Source organism: Gambusia affinis, linkage group LG01, assembly GCF_019740435.1.
Source record: "Gambusia affinis linkage group LG01, SWU_Gaff_1.0, whole genome shotgun sequence".
Taxonomy (NCBI): Eukaryota; Metazoa; Chordata; class Actinopteri; order Cyprinodontiformes; family Poeciliidae; genus Gambusia; species Gambusia affinis.
This window is the reverse complement of record NC_057868.1, coordinates 37,592,066-37,603,397: the sequence shown is the minus strand read 5'-3', so window position 1 is coordinate 37,603,397 and position 11,332 is coordinate 37,592,066. Positions and strand designations below refer to the sequence as shown.

At 34.6% G+C, this 11,332-nt stretch overlaps 1 protein-coding gene across 1 annotated transcript in view; it reads right to left on the bottom strand.

Moving 5' to 3' along the window:
- Positions 1 to 5,520: 5,520 nt before the first annotated feature.
- LOC122833120 (formin-like protein 13) overlaps positions 5,521 to 11,332 on the bottom strand; it is a 42,111-nt gene continuing 36,299 nt past the window's right edge. Inside the window, exon 17 of the mRNA XM_044120433.1 lies at positions 5,521 to 6,353. Within this exon, the coding sequence (XP_043976368.1) occupies positions 6,252 to 6,353 (102 nt within the window). The 3' untranslated portion in view covers positions 5,521 to 6,251. The remainder of the gene's footprint in view (positions 6,354 to 11,332) is intronic.

Here is an 11,332-nt window from a genome sequence, read left to right as displayed (position 1 = left end):
CACAACCATTTCATGTGGAAATGTGTCTACATTGGTACATAGACATGAATGTTTGGCAGAATTTTTTCAGTTTCACATAAATATAAGTCTGACAGAATGAAAAAAAGAATCTGTCATTTCTTTCAAGTTGTAAAATGATTTTCTTCCATGTTGGTGACATGTGATGGTTTTGGTAAACATCCTGTGGGCTTGTCTGAAAAGACTTTGCTTATAAATCAGCTGGACGGGGCTGTATTCATTTCTGCCTAACATCAGAGCCATGTGTACCTGAAAAAGAAGCTAGCTTTTCATTTCTAAAGTGAAATCTCCAACCACACTGGAATCCCAAACCCACTCTTCCCAACAGCCTGATTGAATTCAAACATTTTTTTACACATTCTGATGTATCACCTAAAGTACACAAGCTTGTAAAATAAACACCAAAGCTCCCTGAGGTAACACTTGGGCTGGAGAGTACTAAACTGTTGACACTCAAGCACATGCAGCACTTCATTAACAGATGCAAACCAAACCCAGCCTACACATTGATGAGTTTGTATATCAGATTGACAGAAAAGTAGTGAACAAATGTTCTATGGCCAAATAAATCCAGGTTTACTTTTACCTTTTGAATGTTTGGAGAAGCTGCTTTTACACTGCTCTGTTGGCACAGTCATATACCCCCAGGTTTAGACTAGCAAGGTATTTTGAGGTGAAGTTTAAGAATTTAGAGGAATACCTCTTTATTCTCTATTGTATGTATTTTCTGCAATACCTAAGTACAAAAACATATCCTCAGTATGACACTACCACCACCAATTTTGACATTTATTACAGTTCTGTCGTCTCTCTCTCAGTTTTTTCCCGTCATTGAGCTTAATATTTATTTGGCAACGTTTCCAGAGGGTATTTAGCTTGTCAATGTGCAAAGCTGCAAGTTTCAGCTGCAGCTTTGGATTTTGACGTTTCTTGCCTGGTTGGCACTCTCTCTGCCATTGATGATATAAAACTGGCTTCACTGAGTATAATGTGAGGCTGATGCAGCTGCACACAAAAACAAAGTTAAATGCATAACAGCAGGGTTGCTATGTTTGAGCAACTTTATTGAGAATGGTTAAATTACAGTTAACCATTCTCATAATAACTGTTCAGTTATTATAAACTGGTGTTCAGTTTATAATAACTGAACACCACAGCTATTTGGGCCATTGTAAAAACCTCGACTAGAACAGCTTCCAAGAATAGTAAATGCAAAATATCACTACTGAAAATTTACCCTCAATATGTTAAGTTTGTGTTATTTGTAAATTTGTTTTAGTCTCTTTCTGTGAGAGAGTGAGCTAAGAAGAAACCTGTTAAAACATGCTGCATATCTAACGCAAGCAGTGTAATCCAGTGATCTAACCTACCGTAGTCTTTTATAATTACATCACAAAAAGTGAATCTCATAATAATCTGATGGAAAGTTGTTAAAGGTGACCTATTATGCATCCTTGAACAGGTCAGGATTGGTCTGTGGGATAGACAAAACAAGTTCATTACATTTTTTTTAGGTAATGATATTTTAGTCTGCTCAGTTCTGCATATTTTGAGCTCTTTTCAGAATGAGCTGTTTTCACTTTAAATCCAAAGACGCTGCTGCTGGCCACGTTCTTCCACCCTGCCTCTCTCAACGTTTACACTCACAAGTGAAAATGGCTGCAAACAAATGTGCAATCACACAGCTGTTTATCTTTGAAAAGCAGAAGTGTAGTCTCCTGCACAGCCATCAAGAATGAAACAAGTTTTTTTTCTGAATGGTAAGTCAAGAAAAAAACACTTTGTCTTTAACAGCAGCCATTGTAAAACGCATACAACAGTAAAACCCAGTAGAAGTATTAAAAATGTGCAAAATTTGAATTTCGCTTAAGATGTTACCTATAAAAATCATAGATGCAACTTATTGTCTGTCTTAGACTGTGGTGATATTTTATACCTCTGAATGTCTTCTTGCTTTGAATTCTGTGTTTCACGGGGCACTGAGATTAATCACAAACTTAAAATCCCTCTCTCATTACTGTCCGCTGTATTCTCATCCAGGCTGGTTCTCCCTTTCCATTCACTGTTTGATACACTGGTATCTTTTTACTTATAAGGCAGTATTGTGACTCCATCCTCCTTACCTGAATATTTATATCCACCAGAGGCCTGCAGAGATGTTTCACCTGCACTCACACGACCTGTTTTTACTGACGATTCCCAGAGTCTGCACTGATTCTGGCCAAAATCGATCTGTCATTGCTTTTAAGCTGCTTTAGAACCTAGGTTTTAAATTTTGAATATTGATGTTGTTGTTGATCAGTGAAAGAGTGTCTTTCTCTAAGTGACTACCGGTACTTAGATCTGTGCTGGTGCCACTTGCAGGACATTCTTTTAAAAAAGAGATTTCTACTCTACAAAAGCTGCTGCTATGAGCCACAGTCTGAAACAAATGTAAAGCCTTGTTTTTCTACAATAACCTGTGTACACTTTCTGCTGTTTGTTAATGATTTTCTTCAGCAGGAGAAAATAGGTAAAAAGTGAGTCAATAAAAAAAAATCTGAATTTTAGATGACTTATGCATTAAATATAGCTTTGGACTTTAATAAATATCTGACAAATCATCCCCAGACTTTACCTACAGGAATTTACATTCATCACCTACATCTCAAAATGCAGATCATGTTTAAAAGAGCCACAATCTCACAACTGAAAGGATTGTAGATTGGTGTTTTGATTTTGAAAAGGGAGAGTAACAAGATGCAAAAATATGATGTGAAAATCTGTTGTGTTTTGTTTGTAACACATTAGGAATATCAAGCAGGGTGCAATTTCACTATAAATATTACAGTTCACATCAATATGCAATCTAATATGTCATGGTGATAAATGAGGAGAAAGCAGTGTACAAGAGGCTCAAATTTGCTGAAGTCAACCACATTTGCAGATGTTTTCAGTGACATTTGAGATCTTGTGTTGACTGCCTCTGCAAAATCCTAAATCATCTCCACCAGACCCAGATGAAAAATGTCTTAAACAGTCTTAGTCTGTAAATTAAAGTGTTTTACATAAATTTGAATTGTTATAAGTTAATGAGGAGTGATGTGTTGAGGAGGTTCAACATTATTGCTCCCTGTCTCTGGTGTGTTTGGGAATATAACCCAGATTAAGCTGTGTGGCTTCAGCACCGAACAAAGGAGTTTCACGTTGTCTGTGCTCTTTCTCTTTGTGGAGCTTGTGTGAGATTTTTTCAGTTTCATCACAAAACCACTAGAAAATATCAAAGATTGCAACTTTACAGTTTTTCTCCTCTCATATTAAGAAAAGATCTTAAAAACACTTTTCAATATCTCTTTCTTGTCCAACTGCTACTTTACATGTCTTGCTCCTAAATGTTCACACTTTGCTCAAAGTCAAATCCTCTTTTAAAATAGCCAGATATTTACTAGATATTTATTATTAATGGCTGTGAGATGTAGAAAATCCTGTAGGAGGCACAATTAAAAATCTGTCGACATTTCCATTTTCTGACCAAAATGTCCTTTTTTTCCATTTTAGCATCTGTCTTCCAACATGTCTGTGCAAACCACTGCTAACCTTTGACACTTCTTATCTGCTCTGTCACCAGATGATTTTATGTATTATGTATACAAATAGTTGTAAAGCTGAAAATCCGCTGTGGACCAATGAGCAATGATTTTACAGTTATTTGAAAATAGCCAGTCACTATTCCTATTTAGTCGAGAAAGATACATTTAAAATTTGACTTTTTGTTACATGTTTTGCACGAATTTGGAATAATCAAGGATGGTGAAATTTAGTCTTGTTCATGCTAGTTGATATTGTTCAAATTCCAAAACTTTCCAACAGTTATTGTATAAATTTCAATGTTTTGTGTCTGTCCAGCTTTCATTTTTGAACTGTTTTTGCATTTTTACATAAAGAAAGGCAAAAGAGTCGAAATTTTACTTTTGTTGCTTCAACAGTGTCTTTTTTCCTAATAAGTAAATAATTCGCTTGTGTTGAATCTTACTTATTCCAAAAGCAAGAAAAAACTGATGCTATGTCAGCAGAAGAATTGCATTTAATTAGCTGTCTAGATGGCAGTTTAACACATTTATTTATTTCTTTAAGTCTTAAGATAAATATCGGTGAAAGAAACATTTAATGATTTATTTTCTGACTTTCCTGCTAAAGTTTTTGCACAGAGTTTTAATTAAAGTCGTCATTTTCTCACTAAAATAAAAATGTCAAACTTTTCCTTCTAATTAAAGGGTTCCACTCATTATGCCATCAGGTTTTCTTTTTCTTTGATCAGGCCCATAAATCACATTCTACCAACATCGGGAACCGTTCTGTACTTTAAGGAAAAGTTTTGTGTTGTTTCTGCAGTAGAGCCATGCTCCTGGGAGCCTTGGAACCTCCTTTGTAGTAGTAAGAGAAGAAAAATCCCTGAGCCTGACTAAATGTTCAAAATAATCATGCCCACTACTGAAGGTTGTCTCTTTCAGTTTTCCTTCTATCAAAGAACTGGCGCAGTTATATGTATGCAGCAATCTTTTAATTATCTCTTACAAAGAAATACCAATCTGATGGTGTCTTTTAAATCATTTGCGGTGAACTACTACCAGTGTCGTGCAGTGAGGTTCATGGTTGGTGAGGCACTGACTTCAAAATCATATGAACCCCTGAATGTTCTTAAATAAACTACTTCCTAAAGTTTTTGTTGTTCTCATTTAAAGCTTTTGTCTGATGTGGTATAAAAAAACCAAAATCCCAGTGTTTTGTTTTGAAATACACGTTTCACCTGAAGGACTTACACCATGGAGTGACAGGAAGCACTGTTGCCTCGTAGCAAGAAGATGGTTTGTTCAAATCTCAGCTGGAGCCTTTTTCTCTCAAAAGTCTGCCTGTTCTGCATGTGAATGAGTAGAGAATATGAAAACATGCATGTCAGATTAAATCGTCCCTCTAAATTGACCTTAGTTGTCAGTGTGGGCATGGTTGTGTGTCAGTGTGTGTGTAATGTGATGGAACTGAGTAAATCCCACTCCAATGTAAAACTGCATGGGGACAAATGACAAAAATAGACTAAGATATGTTTGGAAAATTCCTGTTAATGGATGACAGAACAACTTGTGTTTAATTTTGAATCACTTTTTATAAAAATAACTGTAGAATTAAAAAGATTAAGGTTGTGTTAATTACATTAAAAGCTATACATTTTTTATTTTTCATGATTAAGGTTGTTTTAACATGGAACTAATCTGTTTTGGAATCTGCTGCACTCTGACAAGTTGTTAGCTTGATGGTCAAAAGGCCTGTTTATCCAGACTAAGACTCTTCAGAGTGTTGTCTGCAGCAGGTAAGACACTGACTGCTCCACATAGCCGCATTTTGAAGAAGCTGAAACATTTTTTAATGTCATGATGAACAGAATGTGGAGTGGAGTCAGAGTCCCATTGACTTACTTTAGTAGATTATTCTGCTTTTAGGGATCACTAAAACTCAAGTCTTTTCTTTTTGCATTATTTATTTTTGTGTTACAGACATATTGCTTTCATTTATATGTTTACATTTAACACAAGTATGAAAAAAACTTGACTTCATGGCAGAGTTGCTTCCGGCTGGACTTGTATCGCTGAGGGATTTTACCCGTCATACTTGACCAACGTCAGCATCTTAAAAATGTCCAACAAAACTCCACATGTTCTTAAAATCCCTCTTATGGTCTCCTTCCAACAATAATCCCTTCACAAACGTTGTCAAAATGTCCTGATAAGTGATTCACACGCTGACAGCAGCCTTGAATAAGGCTCACTATTTTCTGCTATCACTATGCTACAGAGCCCTTGAATTTTCATCTTTTGACAGTTTTTTAATCTTGTGCGCACATGATAGAAAATATCACAAAGGGAACTTAAGGATCTCTTTAAAAAACTGTAACAAAGAAACATTTTTCTCAGTTCATGGTGATTTGAAATGCTGCAGAAGAAGTCATAAAATTAAAATTTAATGTTTCTATATTTCTCCAGATTCTTCTTCAGCATTCATTTACTCTTTCAACTTTTAAAGAATATGGTACCTATATGTATGCATTGGTTTATAGATTTGTATTTGATTACACAATCAACGACCCAAATTGGTGGTAATTGTACAAAATCAGCTTTGACATCAATCCTACCCACCACAATGGGATGAAATCAAACCCGGAAAACTTCCACCTCACTAATTTATGCTCTCAGAGTTGCAATTCAAGCAGTTTCAGCGTACACCTTTTGAAAGTCATGGAGGAACTGACAGACCATCCCGAACAGCTCCTGGGAGTCCTGATCCAGTGGTTCTCCAAATTTAACCTACAGATAATAAAAAAATTTAAAAAACAAGAAGATTACTTCCTTGAATATTCAGCTTGACAGCAATTACACTTCATGAGACCTTTGGGTCTGCAAAAACAGTTTAAGAATTAATAACTACATTTACTTTCATTAATGATTTGGTGTCTGAGTAGTACATGTTCTTTCTGCGCATGGCTTTCTGATATAATTAGCTCATACACTGCTTCAGCATGCATTCATGTTCTTGAGTGCACTCGTACAATGAGGAAGTTATGTACTGACTAATTAATACTTACCCTGCAGTGGTTAAGGGTCACTGGCATTGGAATTTCTTAAGTCAAATTTTGTCCTGAAAGGGTCACAGTAGCAAACCCTGCTAATTGACTTATCGAATGCTGTTGCAACTGCACAGACTGGAGTTCAGACCTGAGCTCCTCTGATATTTATTGTACTTTTCCCTCTATTAACTTTTATAAATTAAAAGTAAAAATGAACTCTTCATAAAAGGAGCTGAAAATGTATTTAGTTAACATGCTGACTGTCTTGCATTAAGCTCAAGAAAAGCTACAGCAGAGACATCATTCTTTATAAATACACATAAACAATATGAACAATATCGAAGATCATTCAACACTGATGGATTCCTTCAGAATAAGATCCTGCTGTGTATTCATAAAACTATTAATGAGAACCAGCTTTAAAAGCAATACTCCGTCAGATACATAATCCTCAATAAATCAAATTATTGCCCTTTTCCCTTCAACGTTCAGCCCTTTAATACTGTGGTGTTGGATAAATGTTACAAAGACAGTTTCTAAATTGTGTCCAGAGTTCTTGTTGTACAATTTGTAGTGGAATCATTATCTTCATCTGTAAAAGAAGGAAATACTTTCTCATATAACTGATATTTCTGCCTGATTTTATATTTCTGAGGGTGGGGGGGAAAACAACAACTTATTCTTGTATAACACTTTGTCAAAACCCCTTTCATTATGTTAACTTCTTTGAACTCAGTCATATGTGTCCCTCACATCAAAATACGGGCATTTCTGGTTATTTTCTTCTGAAAAAACATTAGATATGATATTAGATAGAGAACATCTGTGAGCATCAGTTGGCAAGTCTTGCCAAATATATCTTTGACTAGGCCATTCTAACACATGGATATTCAATCATCTACATCATCATCGTCTCATATATCTACAGTTCATTGTAGATACAGTATATAGGCCTGTTTGGGGTTGTGGACATTCTGGAAGGAAAACCTAATTTTCAGGTTTATTACAGCCTCTTGCAGTTTTTGTTTTTTTGTTGGTTTTTTAGCCTTTGGTTTTAAATAAAAAATATTTTTGTGTTTTAGCTTTTATTAACGCATCAATGTTCTTTAGAAAAACTGCAGACAAGAAGCAAGTCCATGCACATCATGACTCAGGTTTCCTTGGCCTTTCCTGATTAGTGTTTTAAACTGCACAAAAACCAATAAAATATTGCTTTCTGAATATTGTTGTACACCATTTTTTTGAGGAGATTTTTCCCTTGTCTTAAAAAAGAAAGTTATGCACATTTAAGGTAACAGAGATGCCAAACACAAATTTGTGCTGACATTTTGCAGAAGTATTAAATAGACAACTCAATTCAAATGAATAAAGTCTTTGTATTTTAGGACAATACATGTTTCAGATTATCTTTTTCTTTCATGCATAATAAAACAGTTATTTGATGGTCTGTAAAAGCCCTATTGTCTGTGGATACTAGAAAAAAATATATAATATTTTTATGAAATGGAAAAAGAAGCACAATATCCTTATTTTATTTAAATTGGGTTGTCTCAATTTACTTTATGTGATAAATAAAGAAGTGCATTGCAAACTTCTGCTTATCTGCTAAAAACTCCAATGATGTATTTTGTCACATTTAGTACAGAAATGTATTTCTGAGAATTTTTTTATTTTACTTGTCCCCAACTCCCTGTTGACAATATCCACTATTATGCTCACTATAGAAGGGCAATGACAAGTGACAAATTTTTTTACTTGATATTCATATTTATCTTCAATATGAAGATAAATAAATTTTATCTTCATATTTTTAAAGCAAGGGTTCCCAAACTGTTGCCATTTAAGGGCCATTTGCAGATCATAGTAACTTTGTGTGGCTCCTGATCACATTTAAAGATTCTTTTTTTTTCCCCAAACTAAAAGGTGCTTTCCACACAAGTCGGACTTAACTGTCCCCTACACCTTTTAGACACGTCCTTATCCTCAGCTATAGCACACATAAAACAAGAATACTAAGGGCTAATGGGAAAACAAATAAGCTCTTAGGTTGCTGCAGTAGCAAAAGTCAAATGTTGAAGTGACAGGGGCATGAAAAGCTATGAGAAATTAGACAGCACTTTTCAAATAAGATTCCAGTGGCAAAATGCTGATGCTCAAACACCAGCAGGTATGATGCCATATTTTGGCCACTCTCCCTGGTGATTAACATATCACTCTTTCCCTGAGGAAAATTTTACAGTTAAAGGTCAACCTGTTAGACGTTTTAAATGTCACAGCTATTGTGCCTCCATTACTAATAACAGTGGGAAAACTGATTCAAAATAATGCTGATGTAGCACTTAATAACATTACATTTTAGTGTGAAAAGTTTTGAGTAAAGGAAACAAAAAAATACAAAATCTTGTTACCATTCAGATTAATTGTACTTTCTACTTTTTTCAGCAACTGCTTTAGGATTTTTTTCCTACTGCTATTGAATATCTACCTTGCCATTCAAATGCATAGATGGAAAAGCTGCCTTGGGCAAATAATGTTCCAGCATTATATTCCCTAACTAAATGATGATGATAATAATAATAATAATAATAATAATAATAATAATAATAATAATAATAATAATAATAATAATAATAATAATAATAATAATAATAATAATAATAATAATAATAATAATAATAATATGTTACAAACTGGCTATAGTGGTCTCTTAAAAGCAAAATTTAGAGAAAGGTGGTGCCTACAAAAAAGCTACTTACAAACTGCTACTCATTTTCTTTTCTACAAGCTTGCTGAGTGCTACTCTGAGCTCAATTTGCTAATTTGGCTTTTGTAAAACTGCTACTCTGTAGATTTTCTTTCACATCATTAATTTGCTTCAAATGTTCCTGAACCCAGCTTGAAAAAGATTGAAGTGGCTGAGCAGGAGTAGCATTGAAATTATTTAAAAGAAAAGGCTTGTTAGGTACTCCTGTGGTGTCTTAATTAAAAAAATATGTGACTGTCCACACCTGTGAAGTTTGAGCACTGATCACTGTGGTTCACTGCTTTTCCTAAAGCCTTTAAAAAGTCTTTGTAAAATGTTACATTTTCATATTTGTGTAATCTGCCTTCTAATTTAACAATTTCTTTTAAACCAAAGCGAGATGTGTTGCTTTTTCAGATTTCTTTGGGGTTATGTCATGTTGTCAGGCAGATGTTTGTTTTTTTTTATTTTATGTCTTGATTATGCAGGTCTGATTGTAGCTATTGACAATCAATAAAATGGATGTGGTTATTCACTTTGTGCTTATTTTATGGCAAAAGTAACACTAGACAAAGTTTGTTTTAATAGATTTTTCAATAATAAATTAAATCATTTCAAACCTGTATTTTGTAAATAACTAGAGTTAGACAAGGACCCGACAAAGAACAAGGACCACAGGTGGGTTTAAATACATAGAGAGACAATCAGGGGAAACAAGGAACAGCTGTACTCAATCAAGGGCTAGAAGGGACAACAGAGACTTTACAGAACACAGAAAGCTAAATAAACATACAGAAAACCCAAATCACTACAAAAACTAAACATGGAGAAATGCATTATACATCTTCTCTGATTAAGTCCTTTTTATTTGCCTAATTACATTTCCTCCAAACTCAGAACCTCTCTAAGGGGGCTACTTTTAAATCATCTAACCTTCACTCAGTTTATGCAAATATTAACCTGCTAACCTTTTCAAAACGGAAAGCTTGCTTTCAGGAAGTGTGATATTTGCACCCAAATCCACCGAGTGGCTTCTGAGCTTTGCTCTGTGATTACTTTAACTTGGAAAAATCCATTGAACCTTTATGACACTGATTAAGTCCTCATAACAGATCTTCCATGTCATAAAGGAAGTGAGCACTGGCTAACTCTATTAAGCCTGGCCCTCACCCTCAAGCACATTTAAAAAAAATATCTTTTAATTTGATCTAAATGAAGGGTCACAACAATTCATGTTTAACCCACATGCATGGCAGTAAGTAGGTCTATCAACTCTCAAACACCAAACGTGGACACAATTTTTTTTTGTTGTTGTTTTGGCTGTTTGTTGTTTTCTTCTAGCAAACGTACCTCAGCACTTGCACAGGCAGTTTTCTCATTCAGAGATATTACAGAATGGAACAAACTCCCAGAAAATCTTAAGCTTTCTGCGGACATGAAGGACTTTTCTTGTAAAGTAACAAAGCAGCTCTTAGAAAACGTTCACATTGAAAAATAATTCCCTGCATTAGTGATTAGAGAGCAGAAGTTTGGCATTAAGTATTGATTATGTCATATTTTTATGATCTTGTACAATGATTGTATGTAGGGTACACAGAGACTTTCAATGAATGTTCTACGATATTCCACTATTTTACTAGCTCATGGACTGCAGTTGGAAACTAGCTTAAGCTAAATCTGGTGCGAAGCATCTGTCATTAATGTTTTTTTGCACATTGTCTTTGTTTTTGATAAACTAACAAGCTAAACTAAACAGTTAATATGCTGTACACCTTCTTGGCTAATTTAAATAAAATATGAAAACCAGTTGTCCTGAAATCAAAATGGTACAGTTTTTTTTCTATTTTGTTTTGTTTTTCTGGTGCAGTTTCTAGGTGCTGGTACACTAATCATTTGAAAGATCCAGACCTTGATTTGGAAGCAATCTGAACTCAGAAGATTATCAGAGGATGATTTTGTGGAAAGAATGCAAAACT